Genomic DNA, 27,879 nt, shown 5'->3' with positions numbered 1-27,879 from the left:
AGGCTCGACACTAACTGCAATACTGATAGCGTCAGCTTGAAAATGTGCTCTTCCAAATATTCAGGCTCCTTTTACCAATAAAGGTGTCGTTGCAAATTGTTGCTCACCATCTGTAATACAGTCCACACAGTTCTAAATAGAAATCAATTTAATACTTGTTTTCAGTGTTTTTCCATGTTTTGTGAATTGATACCCCTATTCAATTTCCACGAAGACATACGATACCAACAAATTAGCGTCGGAATCAGAATAGACACTATTTGCTCGATATGCTCTTCCTCTCACTCTTAGCTCTTCCCCTACCGTACCTTCCCGCCCCTTTGTGTATGTCAAGCAGGGCTATCGCTTTCATTGCTCCGTTCTTCACATTACCGCCTTTTCAATTAGCCTCATCTCTTGTGTGGGGATTAAAAATTGATTTTGGGGGTGAGAATGGATCAAAAGTTCTATATTTCTAGCTTGCTACAAGAAGATACACCGTCTAAAGAGGTATTTGTGCTCTAGTGAACTGTATATTGATTTGTTGCGTTTATTTAGAAACCTGAAACATCATCTGAGTCACCAATACCTACAGGCAGCGAATGTTCTCTCAATGAATCTTCAGACACAACCTTAGATCAAAAGATGGAACCAAATAAAAGTTAGGCTTTTTGATTATTCGTAAAAAAACTATTTGTTATATTTCAGAAATGTTTAATGGAACTCTCGACTTTAATCCGTGGATATGTCATGTTAGCCAGCAACTAGCAGCACAGCTATCACAGAACGGTAAAAATCGACCTGGTGCTCCAAATCAAGTTCCGCTTCTGAACAGTAAGTCAACTGAATCAACGAATTGAGCCTGCAACATTTAAGAAGCTTCACTAGCTATACTAAAAGTTAGTTAACTATTCGATGGCATGTTTTTGGCTATATACCTAGACTCCCTAAAATTGTCACAAATAAATCAGCCTCTGAAATTCTTTTTATTATAGAACTCTGAAAAATCTTTCTGAGCATGTTCAGAATTTTGAAAAATATGCAAAAGACTGGTTTTAGAGCTATTGTGCAAGCCCCGGAAGTAGTGAAAAAAGTTACTGAAAAATTTCGTATTAAAAGCTCAGAGCCAAAAATATAGTGCTTTAATTAATGGAAAAAGCCCGGGGTGAACGGCAATTGCCGTTCAGAAAATTTTTTGTCGAGTAATTCGGCAAATCAGCAAATTGCCGGTTTCCCGGAAATGTTTAGAGATTTTTTTATGAGAGTGAAACATTTAAAAAACGTGCCTTTTTGAAATTTGTTCCCGTTTTCTTTAGATGATTTCATATAATTTGCTTACTTTTCAAAATTGATGTAGGAACGTTTATAGAATGCATACAGTTTTGCCAATTAAAGATGAAATTCTAAAATTCCCAAAATAAATGTGCAAAATCACAGTTTCTTGAAAATTTATGACAATTGCCGTTTTTCCGATTTGCCGGAATTGTTAAAATCGGGCAATTTGCCGATTTGCCGATTTGCCGGCCACCCCTGTTTAATTTCTATAGTTTTGATAATTTCACCAAAGAGACTGTAAAAATGACTATTAGCCACAAATAATCAGTATAGCGTAAACTTTTCACTAAATTTTGCAACTTACTACTCGCTTCCTTTTGCTTTGAAAGCATTTCAGTTGAAGAATTGTAGTCATTTCCTTGAAAAGCAATCACATTTATTTCGAAGTCTACATTATTCATTTATTCACTTTTTATAAACCTTTCAATTTTATTGAAAAAAGTTTTCAAATGCTGATTGACTTTTCATTACATATCAAATAATCAAATACCTAGAGACTTGAAAACAAACATTAAATCTTGTTCGCAGCAGCGGATCACTAATCATAACGAACCACTGGGATTAGGAGGGGTAACCAATCTAATTAGTTGTGCAAATAACACTGAGCTCATCTTATTATGAGAATTTAATGGCTTCCAGTGTATTAATATCAATTATTATTTACTTTATTTACTTGCAGTGAATGTCAATCAGACGATGGGAAATATGTGGGATCCTCGGCTTTCATGGTTGTACCCGTACATGAGCAAGTCCCCGCAGAAGAGGAAAGGAGGACAGATAAGGTTCATTTTCTATTATAATCTTGCTCGAAACGACATTTCAAATTATAAATGTCACGTCTCCTTTCGATGTTCTCATAACGATACTATACGATTCAGATTCACCAATGAGCAAACCGATGCGTTGGAGCACAAATTCGATTCACATAAGTATTTGAGTCCCCAAGAGCGGAAGAAACTTGCAAAGTCTTTGAGCCTCAGCGAGCGACAGGTAATTTCCATGTTTTCATTGGAGGTGCGCGAAAGGGCGGGAATGGGTCAATAAGAGTACGGTATTGAAGAAATGTGACAATGCTTACTTTTTGCCTGGTGCTGTTCTCACTGGGCAATAATAGCCACGTCCTAGCCAGGGACTGTGGCCGACAATCCAGTCGTGGATTGCTCTTTTTTCCAATAAGGCTGGTAAACCTAGGGTTGAGCCCGGACTTGAACTCGTGGCCTTCAGATTGCTAGCGGCCGCTTGAGACCGCCGACTGAGCTATTCCACCCAGTTTGTGTTATAGTCATATTCTAAAACGTGTTCAATTTTTTTTTGTTTGAAAAAAAAATATATATATATATATATATACTTTTCAGAAAGTTATGCTTTTAAACTTTAACATCAAATTGAACTTCACAATATTTGCGTCTGTTTGAGCAGGGCCCAATCAAATCCCCTGTTCCAAAAATATCATTTGAATTTTCTGATAAAATAACCCCAACCTTCTAGTTATTTATATTTTTGCTGTTTTCAAGTTTGCAGAAAAATATTAAACTAAGTTAACTTTACTGATAAAATCATTTTTGAGAAAAGCATATGAATGGCGCACTAATTTGGAGCACACAACCTTTTTTTTGTCCTCTTAAAAAGTGTGAAAGAAAAATAGTTCAGTTCTATTTACGTGTGGGTGGCTATATTTATTGAAAATTCTGCAAAAAACTATGACAATATTTTCTTTTAGAATGTGCAAAAAGTGCTTCGCACCACAATGAAGTGACCAATAGTCAATCCTATTTTTCTGACATTTCAAATTTTCAACAACATGCTGCAAATTTTACTACTTATAAATGTAGAATATAATAATGCCCACGCTTTGACTGTTTTTTTTTGAAACCAAACTCCAAACAGCAACATTTTTCCTTTAAAGTTTTAAAGAAACTTCTATAACTGACGAAAAGTCCCTTGGATTGAAATATTCAGACCACCCTCACCCGGATGAAAATTCAAAAATTTAAAAATTTAAAATTGCCACGAATTGACACGAATATGTAGTTGGTTTGGAAGGTTTTTCTGATTTTGTCACAACAACATTTCTCTCGCGACGTCACATCCTACAAATACTTGACGTAACAAATGATCAACATTTGATCTTTTCAGGTTAAAACATGGTTTCAAAACAGAAGGGCAAAATGGCGTCGTGTACGTAAGGATGGTGAGGATGAGGATGAAATGCCTAATGGAGCGTCAGCAAGAAGCCTCGGACAGCTACAGTCGTCTAATCCGTTTCTGTCTCATGGTTAACTAGGTCACCGTATTAAAAAGTCAGACTTTTATGGAACAAGTATCAAAGTTTTGAAAAAAAAATTTGGTCTAAATACCTGAAATACAAGTTGAAAATTTTGATGAGCAATGCACGCATTTTGGAAACGACATAAATTTTTGTAGGTCAATTTCCCGAGGTAGATCAAAACCTTTTTTTCAAAACTGTGATCACTGTGTTTCAAAATATATTAATATTGTCACATCCTCAACATGTCACCTTTGACGTATTTATTACCCGATCTTCAGCAGTTGTCAGTTGTTCATTTTTATGTACTTTATTCTTTATTGACTTGTAAATTCAAGAGTTTTTTATTAAAGTTACTTTTTAAACCATTGGAAGCAAACACAAAACACGAATAAACTTCTAATGAGAAAAAGTCAGAATTATTGAAAATTAACTGAACATGTTATTGAACGTAACGCAAACAGTTAGTTTTGTCTTTGCATTGACAGTTTAGAGTTTCTTTCAGTAAAACACAATTTCAAGTATTATTTGGAATGTTGAACTCAAAATTATTCAACTTAAACTCTCATTAAAACCCGTTTTTAAAACTGATAGAAAGGAAATAAAATGTGAATAAAAGTTGTGTTTTTTTTTATTCACAAAAAATCCCGCCACTTCTGGAGTAATGGCACATTTTGCTCCAATTTTAATGGGAAAAAATGTGATGTTCAATCATCTCGATTGAGATATTCTGATCTCTGTACCGCATGTTTATGTGATGATAAAATGCGAAATCCGATGATGTGATAAAAAATAATACTTCCTTATCACTTGTTTGTATTTTTCAATTGGAGTTCAAAATCTCAATTTTCAAATTTCATACAACAAAACTTGCTGGCTCTTTTCTTTATTCAGAGTCATCAAAATTTGTGTCAGGGAAGCATATACAAATAAAAGGGCTATTTCACAAATAATTACAGCTTCGGAAGCAGTACAAAATTACAGAAAAAAAGAATGGAAAAAATCGAAAAGACAGGACAGTGCATCATTATGTAAATTAACAATATATTTTTTTCGGGTAGTATGATGGAGGAACACGTAATATTTGTAAAGTATGCAAAGATCTCAGAATAATAGGGTCACAGGGATTTTGTGATTTTACGTTTTGTGAGAGATTGCGTTGGAAATTTTGATTAGTATGGAAATGATATTGTTAAGCTGGGCTTCTAGATTGGCTGGCAGGTTGCGTTTTGTATTACCATTGGACTGAAAACGTTCGGTGAGGTGATTTGGCATTGGGAGTTGGCGTCGCAGTGGCAGAGGTGTCTGGAAAATGATAAGGTTGTTTTAGAAATTGGAAAAAGTGTTTTCAATAAATATCTCTTGGGTTAGAAAACAAACGAGTGTTGAAAATTGTTCAGCATCAGCCTGATGCCTACCTACCGCATATTTGATGTTGCTTTTTAGTGATCTCCCAGCGTACAATCAAGCAGCCGATATTTCAAAAGACCGTAGGCGTAGGCCGCCTTAAAAGCAAGCTGGTGCCTGCTTAGATGCTTACTTATCTCCACGTGGTGCCAGGCTGTTCCATTACGGTTTGATGTATGTACAAAAAATGTGGGAGGTTTTTGCCCAAAAAATGTGACGTCAACAGGTTCTCAACCATGCGAGATCAGTTGGGAACTCTGTGCTTAACTCCCGCATATTTTGTAGATCTACGTAGATCAAACCGAAATAAGACACTCTGACACCACGTGTATTCCCTATTTTTCTGGTAAGCTACAGTGTATGGAGCAAACGTGAAAAACAGGGTCTCCCAATTTTTCCGAACTATTTCCAATTATTACAAATGTCAAAAACTTCAAATTTATCATGTATCCTGCAGAGATCAGGTCATAAATGCATAAAGAACCTCTCAACATTTACAGCTCCTTTTTAAAGATGTTTTTGATAAAAATACCTAAATTTATAAATTTTAAACTTGAATATCCAATTTCCTGATAAAATACATGCCTCCATGTATGTTATGTACCGAAAATTGCTTTAAAATTTGAAATTCCCTTACTTGATGCCAACGATTGGGTTGCCAACTCCGCACATCTGTCCAGGCTCGCACATTGCTTTCTGAAAAGCATGAAAGGAATAATAAATGTTTCATCCATTATTTCTCATTATTTTTCTCAAACAACATCATACCATTCTTGCGGTTAGAAATGCCAAACTGCTCCCGTCATGTAAACGGAATAATTCATGTAATTTTTAGCTTTAATACCGGGAATTAAAGGGAGAGCAGAAGGGGAGGGTGGTGAAGTCAAAAAAAAGAACACACAAAAAATGTTGTTATGTGTGTTGTGGTGTGAATTCAAAGGTTAGAAAAGGTTACGAAAATCTCATTCAAAAACTCATACCCATGGTGAAAGACTTTTTGATGTAAATCTCGGTGAACAGTGTTTTCCGCGAACTTTGTGGCACCTATCAAAAATCTTTTAGATTTGGAGTCCTAAATACCCTAGATAGATATATAGACCCCAATAAAACTCTAAAAAAATATTTATATATGTGAAAATGTCAAAACAATTTGTGGTTTGGTTTTGACTGACACGACGGCACAACACGCAATATAAAAGAACGAAAAAAACTAACTTCCTGGCACACGTATTTAGCATTGGCTTTTGACGTGTCCTTCTGTTTGACATAAATCTGATTGGGTGGGCATACACAGTAAATTGATGTTTGCAGCATGTTGATCTCGGCTGCCGTCTCGTCGGAAGCGCATTCTGGCAGCTCTCGAGCCGCACAAAACTGAAAGATTTTTGAAGTTTTTTTTTACAGGAAACTAGAATATTTCAACAGTTAAATACTAGTTCAAGGTTTAAGATCTATTGGGCTATGTATTTGAATGTTTGTTATTTCGAAACTAGCATTGTCAGTTACACTGGCATAGTGTTTTTGAAAAATGAAAAAATCTCATAAATGAGCTCCGGAGCTCCAGCATTTATTGACAAATATTTTCAACTACGTACTGTCAAATTATATATAATAGATTCAAATGAAACATTATTTTCAAACGTTCCGATTTCCACTAAAAGTTGAGATTCAAAATACACTCCTGAAATTTCGTGTTTGATAGTTTTAATGGTGTTCAAGAGTAGTGAAATATTTTGGAAAAAAAAATTCAAAATTGTTTCCCTGCTGTCAAAATTGTTTAAATCACTAAAAACTTGCAGAACAATCAATATTTTTTTAAATAAAAATAAAAATTTCCGGAAAATAGGGTCAACTTTAGCCACTGAAATTTGAGATATTTTTCAAAGTATGAGCTCTCGATAATTGATATTGTAACTTTCAGTGTTCCCAAAAATGAACAAAAAATTTCAGCAGGATTTTTTTCATTTTATAGGTTCTATAAATTATATGCTAAACTCAAGACATCCAAAGTTTGTTCTAAAAAAAGTGTGTAGACTTGAATTCCATTCCCACGTAAATGCTCAATGTTTCGTTCATATTTAAGTTGAGACATACTACGTAATCTGGGGTAACTCATATATTCACACAAGTGCCAATTTTTTTTCTGAAAATTGTTAAGCAGACATGGGAATAACCCGATAGGGTTGTAATTATATAACGCTTCGTCTCACGCACATTTTCTTTGATATGTCGTTCGTTGTTTCATTGAAAAAAGGTACTGAATTGATATGTTAAGTTTGAATGTAAGATCATGTGTTCACGTAAGACCTGATTTCTGGTAAACTATATTTAGTAGTTTTAGTATTATCTGTTATCTAAAAGCTTCTTAAAACTTTATGTTTTCAAAATCCCCGTCAACTTGCTCAAGTGGGTTTTATTTCCTTGCCACTATTTGAATCATAATCATTCTTTCAGTTATCTCAGATGTACATGACGTTTGCCGAAGAAAGATTAGACAGTAAAAAACATCCATTTTATATTTTTAGTTTTATATTGAGTATGACTAGACACGGGAGTATCAAAACACAGGTGAGATGTAACTAAAGTACTTTGTTTGCGACAGTTGAAGGTAGAAAGATCCACTCCCACAAATGAGTTTCCTTATTTCTTTATGTCTCGTCATTTTATTTTTATACCAAAACAAGAATGTTTCCAAGCTTTCCTCTAAGCTTATCAGGAGGCTCTCTCGGCTGGACGAAAAACCAAATTTAGCTCAATCCCTTGTCATAAGTGACGCAAGTGCGTTGTGATCAGGATTCTGCACTTCTCCACCAACCTGATATGTAATTCCCTTAAGCTGAACACCGTTGTCCATTGGGCACGACTTGCTCTCCGGACAATCACAGAGCTCGAATGTGAACTGTTGGTAGCTGTAGGAGCAGGACTGAGTGGGCTCGCACACGGGTCTACGGTAGTGTCGTTTCTGAAACAAAGAATTAAAATTGAATATCTATGTTGGAATTTGTATAAAAAACTCACTAGCGTCATAGTTGACGATAAGGTTGGAAAGGTAGCTAACAGTATTAAAGACACTATACATCGCAAATTCATTTTTGAATAGAATCTGAAAATAAAATAGTTAGAAATGTAATAAGACATGTTTTAGAGAGAAAAGAAAAGTTCAGTCTAGGAGTTGTATTTCTAAAATCTCTAATTTTGGAGTGTGTGTCCGTGGAAATTGTGAAAGTGCTACGTCACAAAATGATTTCAGTTTGAGATCGTGAATAAGAGAAAGTCAGAGAAAAGTCAGAGAGAGAGAGAAGGAGAGACTGAGCCAACCCCCAAAAATAAAAACGTCAACGACAATAATCGTGGGTTATCGGTATTCTCGGGGCCGAGAGCTGGAGCTCGTGAGAAATCGTAGAAACACAATTTTGTTTTTTGCTCTGTTTCGTTTCGATTCAATCAGAATACTACAAGGGATTTGTCTTGGTCCTTTGAGCTGGAAATTGAAATTGAACGACATAATACGAAATTCGTGGGCCGGAAATGTGATGAGAAAAGGGTAGCCTTTTAAAGAAGAAGGTTGCGAGGTCCTATGTCGTCACTTCCGGAATAAAGCACAAAACAACTTAGAAAACAAAAAAAAGGTGAGAAATAATCATTTTCCCCCTTTTCAAAGGTCAAAACTATTTTTGAAACTCTTGAAACTTTTTGAGACACCTCGAGAATAAGAGCGAGGGGTTCTATAGAAATACGGAAATACGATCGAGCATAAGACATTGTTCTTTTTGAAAAAAAAAAGAGAGAGCAAGCTGGGGGAAATTGTTTTTAAACTAGGGGCACACGATCATGAAAGTAATAGTATGTGAGAGGATTTTGATCAGTGAAACTGGAATCTACTCGAAGACTTCTTTTAGTGAAAGAATAATGTGCATTGAAAAAATTTTGCCTCATCTTTTGCTTTTGAAAAAATTGTTCCCATGTTCAACGTTAAAAATGTAAGCAAAAAAAGGTTGAAAGGCGGAGCTCTGAACAAAAAATTAAATAAATCATCCACGAAAACAAGAAAAAGGAAAAATAAGAAAGCGCCAAAAAATGGCTGAAAGTGGGCGGAGTTATACTTTGGACAGGAGGAAGCCTTCGCTTCTCCGCCCTTCTCTCTGTTTCAGATCAAGGAGGGTAGATTAGAAGGAAGAAACACGCGGGAGGAAAACGCTCTTAGCTTTTGTAGAGCTCTGAACAGAGATGGTAGACTCATTGATAAGTCGTTGATGGTAGGATTATGAATGAAAATATTTTTGAATCGGAGAAATGACGAGAGAAACTTACGTTATTCATGTTTTGATACATAAATTTGGAAAGTTGGTGGTTTTATCATGGTATTGAACAAAGAAAATGGAAAGCATATGAAATTCACAGAATCATTTACTATATATAAAGCGCTTATTCTGTGTGTCCATAGTTTGTAGTCTATGTAGTCTTTGTAGTCTGTGAAGTTTTGGCTTCTGGAGGGATAGTGATTTAGGGTTAGTGTAGGGATATAGTCGGGGTACTGTAGTGGTACAATAGTGGTACGGTAGGAATACTGTAGGGTTACGGTAGTTTCATAAAAAATTAATTTTCAGCCCCAGAAGTCGGGGGCCGCGCCGAAGGTGCGGTCCACGGCTGGTAGTTTTATATTCGTTTTGTGACAGAATAACAGAAAGTGGTTTCAAAGTTGATTTACTCACTGACTCTAAAATGACTCTAAAATAAAATGGTTAACACATTAGTTCAATTTTCGAAATGAAATCCAGTGCACTTTTTCTCAAGGCTGATTTTTGAAAAATTTCCAGATATTCAATAAGAGGCAAACATTCTGGGAGCTTCTTAGAAATATAAATTTTTTAAATTCATAAATTGGACTTTTTTGACAACGCATTAGCTGTCACTGCTTAAAATGTTATATACCTCTGGTGTCTTTAAAAAAATTCGAAATTTTTTCAGGAACCGTTTTCGGACTTGCTCTACAAGCCTAAAAAAATATAAAAAAATTGCAATAAAGCAGTCTTAGGGTGGAAAATAGCAATTTTACTTACTTTAAAGAGAAACCTTTTTTTGCAAATTTATGAAGACACACCTGAATATTTATACGTTTTTTTCAATAAACATAATTTTTTTAAGATCAAAATTTGAAGTAAAAAATTTTAGATTCTTTCCATCAATTTCCAATCAAAAAGTACTTTTCATGTATGATGTCAAGTTCGCGGGAACAAACATTAAACGCCCTAATAAAGGGGTGGGTGGCAATTATTTTCGGCGATCCTACAAATTGACCAATTGTCCTTTTGGCATTTTTTTCCAATTTTGTCTACTACCTCCGAATAAAAAGAGGTGTTTTTTGCAAAGAGCTCAAAAAATTACAGGACATTGAGACGATTTTTAAAAATTAAATTTGAAGGTAAAAGTGCCCACCAAACCTTATAACCTGAACTTTTCAAATTTACAGCAATTTTGGAAAGGCCTAATTTTCAGGGCACCAATTATCAAGACAAATCTGTAACATTTTGGAAAACATACACGAAGTACATAGAACAATCACAGAAATTATGTTTTCACAAATTATCAGAAATCGTCATCAAAATGGCCTATTGAATTCTGAGTAAGTCGCTAAAACTGACCAAGCCATAATTAGTAGAGTCAGAAATCACACAAGGACAATTTTTTGTTAACAGATTCGAAATATGTTATTCTCGATATGAAAAGATTTGAACAAAATTGATAAACTTGGTGGGGAAGGGAGGATTTATGTAATTTGATAGGTAGGTAAGTACTACTTAATCCCTTCAATGAATTTGTTAAACTTTGGATTTTCGAATTCAAAGATTTCAATTCAGAATATTTAGATATTGGATTAATCTCTGTGTATTGTGTAGTTTTATTAGTCCATCAACTATAAAAATTTGAATAAAAAAATGTATTGAAAAGAATGCATTGTAAATTTGTTCTACAAGGTTTTCTGGGAGAAAATAAAGGGTAAAATACATTGGACAATATTCCAAAAAAACATTTTAGGGCTTTTTCAAACGACAATTCAATGTTGTTATTTTCGTACAATTGAGTTTTTTTTACAAAACACTAAAATTTTTTTTAAAGTTTCAAGTAGTAACCCTACAATTTTAGTTTAATTTATTTCTATTAAAAAATACCTTTTATCTGAAAGGTGATAGTAATAATAATTTTTAATAGTAAAAATCGTAATTTCTAAGCTTGAAAATGTGAGAAAAAAATTACATTGCAATAGAAAAATTGCTAAGTCAATTCCTACTATATTTTTTTAAAATTCATGTTTTGTGTTTATAATTGAAAACAAAAAGATTTTACAATTTTTCCGAAAAAAAAAAAGAAATTTTTCTTCATGATATGATACGCCAATTTGTTCTTTTAAGTGTTCTAAATAAGTACTGATCTTAAAAATTTTCAATATTCTGTTAAAACGAACAGGAAATACTCTATAATCTTTAAGTACCCAGATTTTTCTTGTTAAGTACTTTAGAGTACTTTGGTTACCTTGCCAAAATTTAAAAAAACCATCGGAAATGGAGGTGTAATTTATGTTTATGAAGATTTTTTTAACTGAAAATTACTAGTTTTCAGAAATGACTGAAGAGCTGTTTGATTGAAAGAGCATGATCTATCAACAACATTTCCGGAACGGGCACTTTCACATCCTTAATCCACCCTCCCCACCCACCCTCACTTAAAAAGAAAAATGTGGAGAGAAAAAATGTTTAATAAATCCGTTTTAAAGCTGACTGACTTGATTAACTGCTTGTTCTCATAGTTACTTTGAAACTCATTCAAGAAGCCTCATTGGATTAGATTAATCTAATGGAAAGTTCAAATGTGAAGTTCATGAACACATATTGGTTAACAAGATTAAGCCATTGACACACACACACACACACAAATTGTTTATGTTATTTGAAATTGTCCTTTTCCTATTATTATTATTATAGGATACAACGAAATGTTAAGCAAGTACGTAGTAGACAACGTGACAAACATTTTGAGAAGATGAGGATTTGGAGTCTATTTTTGCACAAGCGAAGAGGGAAATCACAGAAAAACAGGTCTTATAACGAAAAAACTGCAGCAGTTTTTTCTAAAGGTATTAAATGCAAAAGTACCGTGATTTGAGACTTTTCTTTTTTCATATCCACAAGGAACAAAGACTACCATATTTAGTAATGAAACGCTCTGAAAATTTCCTCAAATAAGATATGGCGGTTTAATGTTTCAAAAAGGCAAACTGAGCATTTGGCTCTAATTTCTTGCCCAAGTTTGCCCAAAAAATGTATTAACTACAAAAGTTGGGCAAGAGTTTGGCAAAACTTGGATTCAGGCTGCACCAAAGTTTTACCCAAGTTTCAACAAACTCTTGCCAAATTTTGACCCAAACTGTTCTTGTTTCGTTTTAAACATGGGTAGACGTTTGGCAAGAGTTGGGTGAAACTTGAATTATTTAACTTTGGTGCAGCTTGAATTTAAGTTTTACCAAAGTTTTGTCCAGCTTTTGCCCACGTTTAGTCAAGTTCTGATCCATGCTAATATTTTTAGCCCAAACTTAGGCAGGAAGCTATCCGAGCATATTTAGCTGAAATCTCAAATTTTGACCACTTGGAAGTGTCAGAAGCGAATTTTTTATGTTACAATTGAATTTTTCACCCATTGGTTAAAAATGCACCTCAATCAACAAAGAAGTGCGGAATAAACGACCAAAACCAAAAAACAAAAAAAAAAATTTTCCAAAACTTTGAACCACCATTGCTTTTTTTTGAGAAATTTTCAGAACGGTTCATTACCAAACTCAATACCTTTGGATTTTTTTGGGTCTGTAAACGCAAATTTTTAGATTGCGGTAATCAACATTAAAAGAAGTACAGCCAGTGGGGAAATTAACATAAGACATTCCGATGATGCTGAAATGACCGTCATGATAAAATCATGATAAAACTAGTGAAAAGTAAGAAAAATTCCGTTTTTTTCTATTTTTATTTTTTTGATCACGTAACATAAAACACAAATTTTAAATTTAAAGTTCCTTTTCCTCTTCATATGAAAGACCTGAAAATGTAGTTTTTACTTCATTTTGTTTCAATATTACAATTATATGTAAAAAACTGTCTAAAACTTGATCATGCGACTGTAATTAAATCAGCATTCTTCAGCCACGTTTGGCTTCACCCCTATTATTTGTAAAAGTTACGCACACCTGCTACATTAACGCACCCTTGTTTAAGATGCAATTTTTTTTCAAACATGAACAAAACACAAATTCAATGTGGGAGGAAATTAGAATATAAAAATTTTAAGCCGTTGGAAATGCCTTAACATTTCGGATATGTTATTACGTATATGTTTTTTTTTCTAAATGTTGCACTTTAAAATAAATTTGAAATTTTTTAAAACAAAAACAAAATTGCCGGAAAGTAACTGGGAATATTCAAATGAAAGATTTGTTGAAAGTAGGACTTAACCAGTACAAGCTACAAAATACGCGTTTAAATCTACTGTCAATCATTTGAAAACTTGTTTTTTTTGTTGCTTTCAACTAATAGCTCAAATCCAACTTTCTAGCTCAAAAATCGTATATCAAATTAAAAAAAACAAATTTTGAATTGATGTACAATAATTTATACTTTGAAAAACAAAATAACATTATTAAAATGCTGAATGAATGATTTTTTTTCAGTGTTACTTTGATTCTTGAAACTCAAAATATTCATTCTGATCTGTTTAATGAGGAATTTAAAACATGGATGTTTTTGTAGTAGATAGGAACAAAAATATTTGTGCAACTATCAGAAACTGAAAACATTAAGGAAATATCGCACTTCCGGTGCTAAGCGCGTTTCCTAACGTTTACATAAAACACACTTTGTGACGTTAATATGATGATTGAAAACCTTTTTCGAACTCACTCAAGTTTACACCACACTCTCTTTTGAAGTTGGAGCCTTATGAAGCTAAAATGAAAAACTTTATAATAAAATTTTGAAAACGTATATTTTTTTAGTATGTTCAGAGAATTTCGTAAGCAAATGAGTAGTGCAATACTGATTTTTAGACTAGTTTTATGTGGAAAATCACAAGTTTTCACTTACAAAAGTAAACGATGATTGTCATTTTTCAGCAAAATTGCCGTTGATTGCACATAATTTCTAATATTGAGAATGTTGTGATCTAAACTGTAGTTCTGACTATTTTCTATTTGAACATAGTCTTTAGCTAGCTGATATACTTGGAAAAACCTGAAAATTAAATAATAATAGTCTTGTATTCAAAAACTAACAAAATGTCCAAAAAGTTATATCATGTTCTTCGTATTAGTAATTAATAAAATGTTTTTATTTCATCAAACTGGGAACAAAAATCAAGTCAAGATTATAGGGAGCTTTTAAGTGACTACGTAAGAAACCATTTGAAGTGAAAAATGAAGGCGAGTCCAGAATAAATCTGACGGGAGAAAGTGTTGATGCTTTCAAATTATTGATCTTTCGAGGGATCTGGCAAAAATTTAGTTGCGCGCCAGATTAAAATCAAAAATTAAGCTATAGTGGTTTTTTCAAGTATAATGTTGATTTTGTGTTTTTTTTCCTGGTTTCGAAAGCACTTTGGCAATTTTCCAAGAAGTTTGAATGATTAAGAAAAATCTAAAATTGTTGATCAACTTTATCATAAGTATTTCAGTCAACACAGATTTTTTTCCAGAAATTTTGAGAGTTATCTTTGATTCCGGAAATGACGGTCTTTTCCTCACTGCTTTTATATTGCCATTTTTTGTACGAGCCACTGTTGCTTTGATTATCTTTCGATTAATTCTGATTCAGGTTTACTTTTTTGATAATTCAAATTTTCAGAGCTACCTGGCGTTAAATGTCACCCTTTTTCCCTTTTTTCAAGAGAAAATTAGTTTTGTTTGTTTCAAGAAACGTTATTGACAATAAATCTTAGGAGTTATCTTAATCTAAAAACTGGGAAAAAAGTAAAACGAATTCAGTCTACAGAATTGAAGTACAGTAAATGATTTTTTTCATCAGCTAGAACATTTTAGAAGCCCTTTTAGATTTCAGGTTAAGCTATCTCCCAAGCATGTAGCCGCAACTGAGATTCTGCAGTTGTTCTAGAAGATTTTCACATCCCCCATACGGCTATTATTTGTCTGAAATTACCGTTTCAAATTTCAGCGGCCTGATCAAGCCTGATTAGATTCATATAATTGTAAAACAAACTGCAATACTTTAACTTGAAAAAATCAGTAACCCGATGGCAGCACCATTTTTCACAAACTGAAACACGAGGACGCCGGCCCGATTTGTGGGGGGGGGGGGGGGGGGGGGTTTGAGAAAAATCATCGAATCGCAGCTAGTGCTCTTTTGCCGAGGGACAAGGAAGAGAGAAAGAGAGGAGATACGCCCGTTGGCTTTACACAGGTTTTGTGTTGAGATCGTCAAGAAGACGGGAGGTAGTCGGGAGGGGGGGGGCGAGAGTGCAGTGATCAGAGAGGCGCAGTCGTTCCCGGCTCTCTGAGCACGCACACTTTTCTCCTCTATTCACGGGAAGACCTCTCAACATTCACCCCACTCTTTTATCTTTTGTATTCGGATTTTTGTTTTTTTTTGTTGGTGCTTTAATTAATTTATTTTTCGATTTTGTTAACTTTTTTATTTTGCTCTGCTAAGTATGTTTAATTTCTCTAAATCTTCAAAACTTACATGTATATATTTGAAAACATGCATCAAATTCTAATTGAAAAAGCCTCCAACCAACTATTGCGAAATACTTTTGTTTTTTATATTGTGGGCCAAAAACACTGATACCCCTATAAAAACATTACCTGTATCCCGAAAAAAACTTGAAACTCTCGCGCGACATTGACATTCCAATCAAAAAGGCGGTGAGCAAATCCCCTGAGCACCACTCAATTTCTCAAACAGAAAAGTTTCTGTCTCATACATTCTTGCCAACTTTTTCATCTTTTTCTACTCATCCCTGAGCTGTTACTTTCCAGAAGACTTGGATAATGAGTGAAACTGAAGATGTGAATCTCAACCTGGATCCGGAGAAACCCAAAGTTCGATCAGTTGTGAGATCAGACAGCGGATTGGAAAATGAGATTCCTGTAAGAAGAGAAGGGTGGTGTGAAAAACGAGAAATATATATATATATGTATATGCTTTGAAAGTTTTGAGTTTTTTGAGAGTTTAGGCAGCATTTTACATTTTATCGGTTTGCACCCAGTCCGTACATTTTTCGAAAAGCTTTAGCCTATTTTTGAAGATAGTTGAAAATTTTGAAATTGTTTCTCTTCAGTTGGGATTTTTGAATGTCAAATACTTTGATTTAAAGTCTAAGGGAATACAAAAAAGTATGAACTGGAAAATAGTTTTTCAAAAGTCAATACCTCCCTTTCATATGAACTGAGAATCTTTGATCACATTTTACAAGAGCATAATATAGAATGTAGTGTATGTCTAGACAATTTTTCTGTGATGCCGAAAAAAATATAGAGGATTAAAATAGACAAAAAATGTAGACTATGATCACAAAACGCTCATCTTATTAAATATACTCAATGTTTCTTAAAACAAACAAGTAGTTTGGGATCTGGATAGATTAGGATATCAATTGATTAATTCGCAGTACGAGATTTAAAAAAAACTGTTTATGCAGTTTTGTAAAAAAAAAAGACTAATAACGTCAACAAAAATTATATTGGATGCAACTCTCAAAAATTAATTTGAAATTGGTAAATCTTCACGCTTTAGTTTATGACAGAATTAGAAATTCTAGTAATTGCATAAATCCGAATACTCTCCATTTTCCAGAAAATTTCCGGAACCTCATCAGCATTAATAGAAGAGGGGTTATCTCTGCTCAACCTCAAATCTTCTTTGAGCCCAAATGTTGCTCCAGTTGCCGTAGATTTGTTGGATAGAACGTGCCCAAGTCCAGATTACGGGCTGACGTCAGAGAGGTTAGTGAACTTTTTTCTTTCAAGTAGTGAGCTCCCATTATATTTCAAAAGTTTACGATACCGTGTATAAAAGATATTTTGATTGTTTTTTCCTCCACGGGTTTAAGCTTCGGCTGAGGCTTTCACTCATCAATTTGGTTTTATTAATGCATATTTATCTTGAAAAATGGTTTTAGCTACTTTTATCTATTGCTTGAAGTGAATTTCATCTGCGTGTGAATTTTCAACTACTTTTAAATAAATTTTCGCTGAATTATGGTTCTGCAACCTATAATACTATGTTAGCAAATGTAACTCAAAAAGTACCTAACAAGAACAAAAACAAGATTGTAAGAGTTATCAAAAATGACCGAGAGCAAGATTTCTGCCAGATGTGTAACTGAGTGAGATATGTGTACGGCGGAAACAACACATTACACAATGACCCGCAGAGTTTGATTAGATTTGTTAATGTTTTGGTTTTGAACGCGGTGAAAAAGAGATCAACTAGGACTTGTCAAAATCCAAAGTAATCATATTTTAAATGTTTATTTTTTTATCAAAAGAACAAATCGGTGTAATTTGACACCTTTAGCAAGAATTATCACTGAAATCGTGACGAGAGCTAAAAAAACTAGATGCGTCTTCAGGCTACAGTAGCAAATTGTTGACAGTGAAAATTATAAGTATTGTTTTTTGATTCCTAGTTTATTCTTTTTTTTTAAATTTTAACCTTTATAAAAATATTAAAGATTTCCACTTCTCAGTTACCTCAACTGTGATTTTTGCCGTGAAGCAAAGATGATTGAAAAATACCGTTAGAATCTTGTATTTTTGACCAACTTTTCTACGCAGTGGTAACACCATAATGATGATCGTAACTATCGCAATAAAAATGTTCCCACTTCTACCATAATCATTAGTCCTTCTTTTCACATGTTTTTGAACATGTTAGCAGTGTTGACTTTAAATTAATTTTTCTCCGGGCTGTCATGTACCTACTGGATACAGGGAGGATATGTCTGAAAACTTAATTTGGACTATTCCAAGAACACTATAAGTGACTGTAACTGCTAAATACAATTTATTGAACTTCCACAGCTTGATATTACTGATAGTAAAACATTTACTCATGACAATTATATTAGGTGTTCAAGGACTAATTATAGAGCTTGTAAAATTTGAAAAAAATCGGTTGCCAAATTGGGAATTTTTAAAAATTTTCTTGTATGTAGTGTTTCAGTCTGTGACATTTTTTTAGAGAAAATTCTATTATAATTTGTGTATATCAATGGAAAATTTTGGAAGTAGATGTTTATTGGTTTCATTCACAACGGAACAAGATGATTTTTTCTCGTAAATGGCATGACTCGGAATAAACTTTCTAGTGTTAAAAATGATAGAAAAAATCTTAGATTTTTTAGAAAAATGCAATTCTAACCAATTGTTATGAACGCACGTGCATTCATTCGAAAAAAATAACGTGGGAGGCTCCAAAGTCTAAAAGACCGCTGATAAATTTAACTGTAAACTGCTGAAATATACAAAAAAAAAAGTGAAAACAAGCAAATTATTAAGGTAACCTTTCTAATAGTTTTTAAAGAAATCGTTAAGCTCATAGAAATGTATTTCTATAATTGCGCCTCATCATGTATGTATTACTTTTCAATGTTTGATAGAGTCATTAATAATTTGAAAAATATTGTTTTTCCCCAAATGTTTGAAATAATGTACAAAATAATGTTTTCATGTGATGCTTTAAACACATAGTTGGTTTTAAGTAAAAAAACAAGCCTAAGAAAATTAGTTTAAGTTAAACAATCACATGCGAAACTTAAAAAAACTGCTCGTTTCAGAAATTTAAAAATGAAAAACTCAGAAGCAGAACTGTTTTTTTCGCTTCTTATCTGCGCTATTCCAGCATTCACGTGGTGTCAGAGTATCTCATTTTGGTTTGATCTACATAGATCTACAAAAAAATGCGGGAGTTGAGACGCAAGGTTCTCAACTGATTTCGCATGGTAAAGAATGTGCTGACGTCACATTTTTTGGGCGAAAAAATTTTCGCATTTTTGTAGATCAAACCGTGAAAGAACATCCTGACACCACGTGAACATTTAAAAAGCCTTTGTTTTTGCGTGACAATTGTTCTTACGGTTTTCAGTTTAGTGAGATTCGGACGTAGTCTGAACTTATTACTTAATAATTTATTATTTTTGTATCACAGTTTGAGTCTTTTCAAATACTTTCCTCATTCACTCAGACAAAAACTGTTTCTTGAACCGTACGACCTTTTTTCTGTTCTCCGTCCAACTGAAGTGCATCCTATTTTTCGATACCTCCGAAAACCTCTAATATCTGCAAAGGAAAAGTCACACGGAGATCCCCACCCCTCCTTCCAAGTACTCATCGTAGGTAAACACTGTTAGCTCAAAAAAAACGAAGGGTTGACTTTTGCGCGGGCGGCTTCTCTGCCATCACAAACACCAGCGCGACATAACGCTTTAAAAAAACGACAATTTGGTGGCGCGTTTTCGGCGAAACGGTTGTGAGAGAGTGAGAGTGGTGAAGATGACTGATTATAAGTACTTGAAACCGGGAAAGAAGACGGAAGTCTAAAATAATATGATAAAAAGAATCTGAGTACAATACTAATTTTACAAGTGAAAATTGAGTTGAAAGTGAGGTGAACTGGCATTTGTGAGATTATTGCCCAAATGGGTCTGGGTGTCTAGTACCTGATTTATGTCAGAATACCAAACCAAAAAAACGAAAAAGTCCTAGTCCTGACCACTACCAACTAAGATAAACTTGGATAAACAATGTTGCCAAACTATAGTGTAAATTGGCAAAACTTTTAGCTCATTTCAAAATATTGAGCAAAAGTCTTTATGGTGCAAAAATTTAGAGATGAGCTCAAAGACTAACTGAAATTTTTAAAAATTGGTAGAATATATAAACAAAACTTAGCGAATACAAAACCCACATAATGATTCCAAAAATCTAAAATATGTTTTGTAAAATTTTATAAATTTAAAATATTCCAGGCTCGCTAGTGTGAAAACTCCCAGGTTCAAAAGAATCGACTTTGATGACAGACTTGAGGATCTAAATCCAAACAAGCCGGCATGGAAGTCGTGGCAGGAAAACATTAAAGACTCTTATCACAAGGTAGAAATATTTTCACCCCGAGGCCTGGCAAGTATCTCCAGTTTTCAAATTTCAGGTCAAAGTGAGCGCGGAGAAGAAGCGAGAAGATAATGAGTTCATGGATAATATGATGCTAGGAAGAGCCCGTCCAATTCGTGGAGAAAGTCCTTATAGAAACCTCTCATTGGACACTGGATTTATTCCGTCTGTCAGGTAAATTTATGAAAAATAATATTTAACACAAAGAAAAATGTATCTTTTTGCTGGATACGAATATGACAATAACTATTTTTTACTCTCCATTAGTGAAAAAAAAATAAGAGAGGTGCTAGGCACTCTGTAAAAAACAGGATGGTTCCGAATTATGACGACCAGGACCACGTGGGAAAATTTTTTTTTCTGAAAACCCAGGGTTACCAAATTTGGTGTTAACGTGAAGCTGAAAAATTTGTCTTTCGTTTTTGTTGTTCCATATTGTAAACAGTCTTGTTTTCGGGAAATTTAATTGCCGCAAAGTGGTGGTCATAAATGTGGCCCCGCCTGTAGAAAAAAACAATTGTTCAGTAATTTGTTGTATATTCTATCAAGCCAGTTTGGTTCAAACAAAAGTAGAATTTTCCTAATTTAAAGACGTTTTCCTTGTATTGTTCAAAAAGTTGAGCTGTTTAGCTTCAATTCCTTATGGAGCCAGAAAATTGGCTCCACATCCTTACAGAATTCAGTTAAAACGTGAAAGCATGCTCTGAATATTGCATTATATTTCTCGGCTTTTCGTGCCCCTTTCTCCCACCCTTTGGCCACCTTCTTCCCACCAAAATGTAGAAAGGTGAAATATGGATGGATAGTGAAAGGCGGCAACGATGCTATATGTTTGTTTTGATTTCACTCTGAAAATAAACAAAAACAAACTGCAATTAAGTTATACAATCTAAATTTATTTTATAAAACAAAATATCATATATACATAATAAAAAATTTTAACGTTTTATTCAAATAATAAACTTTCTTATTCCACAGGTTGCTGTTACATAGCAAAAGTGTTCCTGTTATTTGTGGTGTTCCCCATCAATTTTCGAAATCTGCTAAAACATAAACAAGAATATGTTTGTTTATTAAGCAGAATTTGTAAATCCTTGCCTTTCAATATCCGGTGTGCAACCAGGTTCGGGTCGAGCCGTCGTCTATTTTGTTTTACCTATAAAATGGAAACTAAAATAGAAAATAATTTTCAGTACAAAATGAGAACTTGCAACAAAAAAAGAAAGATAAATTACGATTTACCAAACAAAAATCTCAGATTACCAACTTTTTTCCTTAAAAAAAACGGGCAGAAACCTTTAAAAAATCGATTTCAAAACGTTGAAGAAAAAACTGTTTAAAAAATTATATCGGAGAGTAAACCGTGCCAGGATAACATCCGAGAACGCGTCAGCACTATCTTTGCGCATAATGAAAGGTGACGAAGTGCTACAAAAGACAACATATAGTGGCAAACGGTGGCAGCTTTGGTCTCACCAGAATGCTGCCGCTGCTGTTTTAGACCACAATAGGTGGGAGAAAGGAGGCACTAAATGCCGAGTTACGAAATGCTTCTAACTTAGGAGTGGCTATAGGTCGACCTAGGTCGACCTGCGACCTAGAGGGTTAGGTCGCATTGCGACCTAGGTCGCATTGCGACCTGCGACCTAGCAACCTAGGTCGCTTTGCGACCTGGGTCGCTTTGCGACCTGCGACCTAGCGACCTGAATTACCGACATTTTGTTATCTTTCGGTTTTGATTCAAACATTTTCTCTATTAAGATTTTATAAGTTTATGCGTTGTTTCTAAAATTTCATTTTCCACTTTTCGAATTAAAAACGTAAAAAAAAGCACAGAACAAAGCATTGATTTCTACAAATTCTACAATTCTACAAAAAAATTGAAATTTAGAAAGTAAAAACATTTCGGGGGGAACGAAACCCATAAGTAACATAGTTTTCAAGTTGAAACAATTTTAGTCAGCAGCAAATCCGGCGGATGTCGGCTGTTCTAACTTTTTTCGACAAGATGTCTTATGGATAAGAAATCGAAAACAATGTAAAATAAATGATTTGTAGCAATTTGTTAGTATACATATTCTGCAATCTTATGTAGTTTTCGAGTTATACAGATTTTAACAACTCAAGTGAATCAAAACCGAAAGAGCACAAAAAAGTCAGTACTTCAGGTCGCAAAGCGACCCAGGTCGCTAGGTCACAGGTCGCAAAGCGACCTAGGTCGCTAGGTCGCAGGTCGCAATGCGACCTTAATGAAAACAGCGACCTAGCGACCTAGGTCGCACTCTTGCCACCCCTACTTCTAACAGATTTTTGAAACTATCACGATTCCAAAACTCTTGTTTTTCAGATCAAGGAGCAGTATAATGGGGCCATCGCTGTCTGATCGTTCGCGGCTGGCTACATCGTCTTCCACCACCAATATGTTTAATGGTAAGGGTTTGTCTTGTGGGTTGCAAGGGGTAAAATATACATTTACGACATGTGATTAACTGATTTATGTATAACAGCTGGTTCTGGTCCATATGCAGCGCCTGCACTCACTATTTCTCAAGGAATCGAGTCAAGATACGAGGAAAGAGCCAATAATGTGGAATTGATGTAAGATTTAGTAAACTTCAAAGGGGGGTTTTTGAGAAAAGATTATTGTTGAGTTAAAAACATTTTGTTGATAAATCAAAAAAAACTATTACAAATCACTTCGATAAAAATTTGGGGAAGTTTAATTAAAGTAACTGTGGAAAAAAATTTCAAATTTTTGTTGAATTGGTCATTACACGTGGTGTCAGGCTGTCCCTTCACGGTTTGATCTACAAAAATACGGGAATTTTTCCCCAGAAAAATGAGACGTCAGCACGCTCTTAACCATGCAAAATCGGTAGAGATGTCTGCGCCTCAATTTCCGCATTTTTCGAAAATCAAACCGATATGGGACGTTCTGTCACGACGTGTAATTATAAAGTAATTTTTACACTTTTGTTTATACATTTTGGTTGAAACCTGCAGTAATGCTAAATGTTTTTTTTTCTTAATTCTTTCTAATTTTTTAATATTCAGTTTTCCAAACAACAACTTCTCACTTTCTAGGCTTTTGAAAAACGCTCCCCTTCCTGAACGCTACAAGAGCATTACGACACGAGAATTCCGCCGAGCTCCAGAGCCATCTGCAGGAAGCTTCTCTGAGCAGGACGACTATGACTTTTCTGTGGGTTATCGTTTCCAACGTTTCCTTATCTGAATACGTATTTTTCAGCACTACACAACTGCCCGACCATATTACTCCCGTCCAAATCGAGATGATCCAGACTATTTTGACTTTGACTTGCAGCACTCCGTGGACATGTTCAAGAGACCAGAAGGAAGATATATTCCAAGAAAGTTAGTATTTTCTAGGAACTATGTTCTTTATTTTTATATGAAGTATCAGATCACGCGAAACCTTCTCCAAAATTTTATTGTTTGAAAAATTGTTAAAATCGGGAAAACACGGAATATCAGAAAAATAAATAAAACACAATAGACTGCTTTTCTTACAAAAAACTTTTCGGAAAAATTTCGCATGTTCCAGGAAGTTCAAATTTCTCGATGCAACTTTTTTTTGTTTGCGTATGAAATCATCAACATTTTTAGGCCACAAGAATGGGAGAATAAATTGATCAGTGAATCAACTGGAAAAGGAACCGCACCACTATCCGGACACATGTTCACAAGGGTAATTTTTCCATTTTCACTAGTTTCCGTATAAAACTGTGATCATCTTTCCTTTAATGCTACAACCTTAGGGAGTGTCGCTCGTGTTTTAAACTCAATTTTCATAGTTATGTCACACCTTCAAAGCTGATTTTTCTAACATTTCTGAAGAACCATTTTCAATTTTCAGTTCACAACCTATTTAAGTAAGGCATGTGAGACCGCCACGCCGGCCGTTCGCCGCTTTTGTGCGCAACGTCTCGGCAATTTGGCGCGATTTCTAAACCAACTTTCGCCAACTTTCGCCAACTTTCACACACTTTTTTCAGTTGTTTAAAGCGTAAAAACGCTGCCTCGTTCGACCAACTTCAGCCAACTATGACCAACATTCGCCACTTATGTAAATGGCAGTTAGAAAGTGGCTAAAGTTGGTTCAGAAATGGCGCCGATTTACCGAGGTATTGCGAAATGTAGTTATTTGAAAGCGGCCGACACGTTCGGGGTTCCGCGCCGCACTATACATGCGAATACATTACGGCCGCGTAAGACTGTCTGAGGCGCCTCATCGGCGCCGCTATGGCAGCTTTAGATTTAAGTTCATTTTTAATTGTTTTTTTTTCAGCCAGATACCGATTGGAGAAACAACAACACATCGTACTTGAGCGCGGCACTCCGTACTCCGAAATTCTGGGAGCAAAGATTCGAAAACATCGGGAAACATGTGAGAGACAGCAACCCGATTAGTTTGGAGAGCATCAACAGGTGAGCTCTAATATTGGTCCATTACATTTTCGGTGACGAAAATGAATATTGATAGAAATGTCAAGCTTATTTGAAAAAACAAGTTTTCGACAAATTTGTGATATTTTATGAATTTTTTGTAAGACGCATAGTTGTGTGAAACATTGTTTAAATGTTTGAAACTACCGTATTGTCCAAAATAGAGTTGCACCCGAAATGAGCAATTGAAAAATAAGCTATGTGTGACTTTGTCAGATAATTGTTGTAAAATGGCGATTTTGTGAAATGTGAAATATATTACTTGGTTTCTGTCGTGGTCCTTGTTATTGTGATGTCTGTTTCAGAAGAATACGCACACTGCAAGACATCAGAGCGTGAGAATATATGTTGACAACTAATACTCTATATATACTAACTTTTTATTTTTCACTAATATTGACGTTTCGATAAGTTGGAAAAAAAAAACTTTGAGCAATGTTGCATGAACTTTTGCCGTTTTTGAAGCCGTTTTTTTCGGAAAACTTTGCAGATCGGCAATTTGCCGGTTTGCTGAAATGGCGAAAATTTAAAATTCCTCCAATTTGCCAATTTACCGATTTGGAAATCAGTTTCTCCTAATAAATGGTTACAGAAAAATTAACCGGAAAATCGTCCAAATTCAATATGATTCAGTGTCGCTTTAAATTGTTTCAAACAAACAAAAACACTTTTCTGTGATTTTGAACTACTTATAGCAGTATCTATGAGTCTTCTGAAGATTAGTCCAGCTTCAATATTTATTCTATTTTTTTTTCGTGTTTTTGAAAACGCAAGATCTTTTTTTTTTGTTTGAAATTTTTTAATTCATTTTAAATAAAATACGTTCCAAATTTTTAAACTGAAGAAAAAAGCTGAAAAGAACACCATACATGCTCCCAAAGTCAAACGTGTTGGGCCTATAAATAAAAATTTACAAGATTTTTCATTTCTCGCAAAATTAATTTCCTTATTGCGGTGGGCATAACTACTTGTTAAACCCTTAAATGTCTACCTACTATCTACACTTTTTCATATCCCTGCACAACTCCCCAATTTTGCCTGCCAATATAAAAAAAAAACAACAATTTTTTTCAGAAATCGTCCAGTAACAAGCCGATTCACAGAGTACAGAGACCCGGACTACGATGATTATGAAGACCCATTAGATGACTAAACTTTAGATGAAAAAACCGTTGTCTATCCAAGACAACAAACTCAATTTTTTTTTCTTTGTTCCTCTTTTCGGATGTTTTTCAAAGCTCACCTACCTGCCTATTACATCGTCGGATGATTATTCTCCAAATATTTTTCAATCCACCCGCCTCTTTCCTCCCAAAAAAAAACAATTTCTTCTTTTTTCACTTCTAGTTTTTAGTAACACAATATTTTCAAATCTTCATTAAAACCTGTTCAATTTCAAAAAAAATCTTTTAGTTTTGTGCATAGTCTCCACAAGTCTGGCCACTTAAAAATGAAAAAAAAAAACTACACAATTATCTATTTAAACCTTACTCCTTTTCCCATGTCTTTTGACATATCAATGGTTCGTGCATATTGTGTCCGCTGTATTATAAATAAATGTTTACTCGGCAGAAAAACTCAAAAAAACTAAAATGTAACCATGGAAATGTTGTCAAGAGACGGGAGATTTGTAATCGGCGACGACGCGTCATAAATCTTATGTTAAACAATGCGTTCGATTGAGCAGAAGCTCAGTTTTTGATTTAACAGGAACTAGAGACATTCTGTTTTTATTCAGGTTCACATTTTTGGCTTATTCTCAGCTCAGTAAAGATTGATTAAAAATTAAAGAAATTTTATTTAATTTTTTAACAGTTCACGGCCATGGTTGAAATACTTCGTTTCTAGAAAAAAACATTTTTACAATAATTAGTTTACAGACTCTAAGAAGCTCTTAGGCTCTTGAACCCAGAGGTACGCAACCTTTTTTTTTGGCAAACGCACATCATTTCTTATTTCAATATGATAGTCCAACTTTTTTTTGATTTAAATTAGATATAGAAATATAGAAAGAGGTTTTTTCTATTTGAAAATATGTTTGTTGAAAAGATTGAAAACTGCCTCAAATAATGGCTGAAAGTTGTCGTTTGCTGAAAGACTTGTAACGGTACTTTTTCAACGAACGACAACTCTGAGGCACCATTTGAAGGCCTTTTCAAGGTTTTTAACGATCATAAATACTATTTCACAAACTTTTTCTGCAATATATCAATTTTAAATGAAAAAAGTGAATTATCATATTAAAATAAGCAGTTTTTCCACACAGCCCTGTTCAAAACAAGCAACAAAAATCAATTTGTTATATAACTCGGTAATTCAGTAAACATTTTTCAGTGTCGGTTGAAAAAAAAACACACAAACCAAATATAGTTCAGTTTCGTTTTGTTTTTTTCAACAATTAGCATATTTCTATCTGATTTTTGTTTCAAAAAAAACCTAAGTTATATTTTTTATCAGAGACTTTATTGGCATGAAACTATTTGAAAAAGTATATTTTGCGTTATGACGTATTTTCAATTAATGTACAATTTAATGGTACTTAATATTTACCGCAATTCTTAAAAATTAAATCGAAAAGTAATAGTCTGTCGGTTTGCAATATTTTCATAACGCAAGTACTTTTCCAGAAAAGTCTTGAAAAAAATTGATTAACAATAACAGCTTCATCAAATCTGTTTTTCAATTGAAAAAAAAAACAAAGTCTTCCTCAATTGAAAAAAAATCTCGAATTCTACACGCATTACTAGAGGCCTCACCTCAACAAAAACCGATTTTTCTGTCAAATCTCACGGTGGCCGCGATGCTTTTCGTAACCTGAGTAGACCCGAAACTGATGTCTTTGAGAGTTTGCAGGACTCATTTTTCAGTTTTGGCTTTGTTCATTCAACCTGAACATTTGGAACGTTGCATTTTAATAAGTGGTCATGTATTATAATTTTGATAGTTAAGAAAAAAAAGTGATTTTTGAAAAAGAACTGGTTATATCTCAAAAATGCAAAAAGAAATAGTTTGACAGAAAAAAAACATTGTTAGAATATCCAATTTTTCCTCTTTAATTGTGTTAATCTCAACGGGATTTCCTTCTCTTCCCTTTCCCAAATAATTTTTCTATTATTCAAAGACACAAATTGTGATTTCTGTACTGAATCGTACAATTTGGTTTTGTGAACTCCGATGGCTATATTTTCAGTTTTGTAACTACATTAGTTGTTATATAACTTATTTTGTGGAAGAACGTATCTCATATCACAAATAG

General features: G+C 34.1%; 3 protein-coding genes and 1 non-coding gene across 5 annotated transcripts; 3 read left to right on the top strand and 1 right to left on the bottom strand.

Moving 5' to 3' along the window:
- The first annotated feature begins 319 nt into the window (after positions 1-319).
- pha-2 (Homeobox protein HEX homolog pha-2) lies at positions 320-3,945 on the top strand. The gene is made up of 6 exons (NM_075730.8): positions 320-489; positions 538-640; positions 688-813; positions 1,994-2,096; positions 2,193-2,304; positions 3,451-3,945. Exons 1-6 carry the CDS (start codon positions 433-435, stop codon positions 3,592-3,594), a joined length of 645 nt encoding a protein of 214 aa, NP_508131.4. The 5' UTR covers positions 320-432; the 3' UTR covers positions 3,595-3,945.
- A 499-nt stretch (positions 3,946-4,444) lies between these two features.
- Positions 4,445-8,125, bottom strand: M6.4 (EB domain-containing protein; the record flags this gene model as incomplete). The annotated part of the gene is made up of 5 exons (NM_075729.5): positions 4,445-4,885; positions 5,625-5,683; positions 6,203-6,361; positions 7,803-7,949; positions 8,006-8,125. The coding sequence occupies 5 exons, from the start codon at positions 8,123-8,125 to the stop codon at positions 4,786-4,788; spliced, it is 585 nt and encodes a 194-aa protein (NP_508130.2). The 3' UTR covers positions 4,445-4,785.
- A 6,852-nt stretch (positions 8,126-14,977) lies between these two features.
- Positions 14,978-14,998, top strand: 21ur-14990. Its single transcript, NR_070344.1, has one exon.
- Positions 14,999-16,022: 1,024 nt separating this feature from the next.
- Positions 16,023-26,193, top strand: unc-96 (CRE-UNC-96 protein). 2 transcript variants are annotated; one of them, NM_171939.5, is made up of 12 exons: positions 16,023-16,133; positions 16,840-16,988; positions 20,015-20,138; positions 20,194-20,330; positions 22,504-22,586; positions 22,664-22,754; positions 23,241-23,358; positions 23,407-23,531; positions 23,784-23,865; positions 24,466-24,605; positions 24,929-24,958; positions 25,698-26,193. In NM_171939.5, exons 1-12 carry the CDS (start codon positions 16,035-16,037, stop codon positions 25,774-25,776), a joined length of 1,257 nt encoding a protein of 418 aa, NP_741704.1. In that variant the 5' UTR covers positions 16,023-16,034; the 3' UTR covers positions 25,777-26,193. The 2 variants fall into 2 exon arrangements, with proteins under 2 accessions (NP_741704.1, NP_741703.1); NM_171612.8 differs by lacking the exon at positions 24,929-24,958.
- The last annotated feature ends 1,686 nt before the right edge of the window (positions 26,194-27,879 follow it).

The sequence above is a fragment of the Caenorhabditis elegans genome, chromosome X, assembly GCF_000002985.6.
Source record: "Caenorhabditis elegans chromosome X".
Lineage (NCBI taxonomy): Eukaryota > Metazoa > Nematoda > Chromadorea > Rhabditida > Rhabditidae > Caenorhabditis > Caenorhabditis elegans.
The sequence above is the reverse complement of the archived record's forward strand: the minus strand, read 5'-3'. Positions and strand labels throughout refer to the sequence as shown.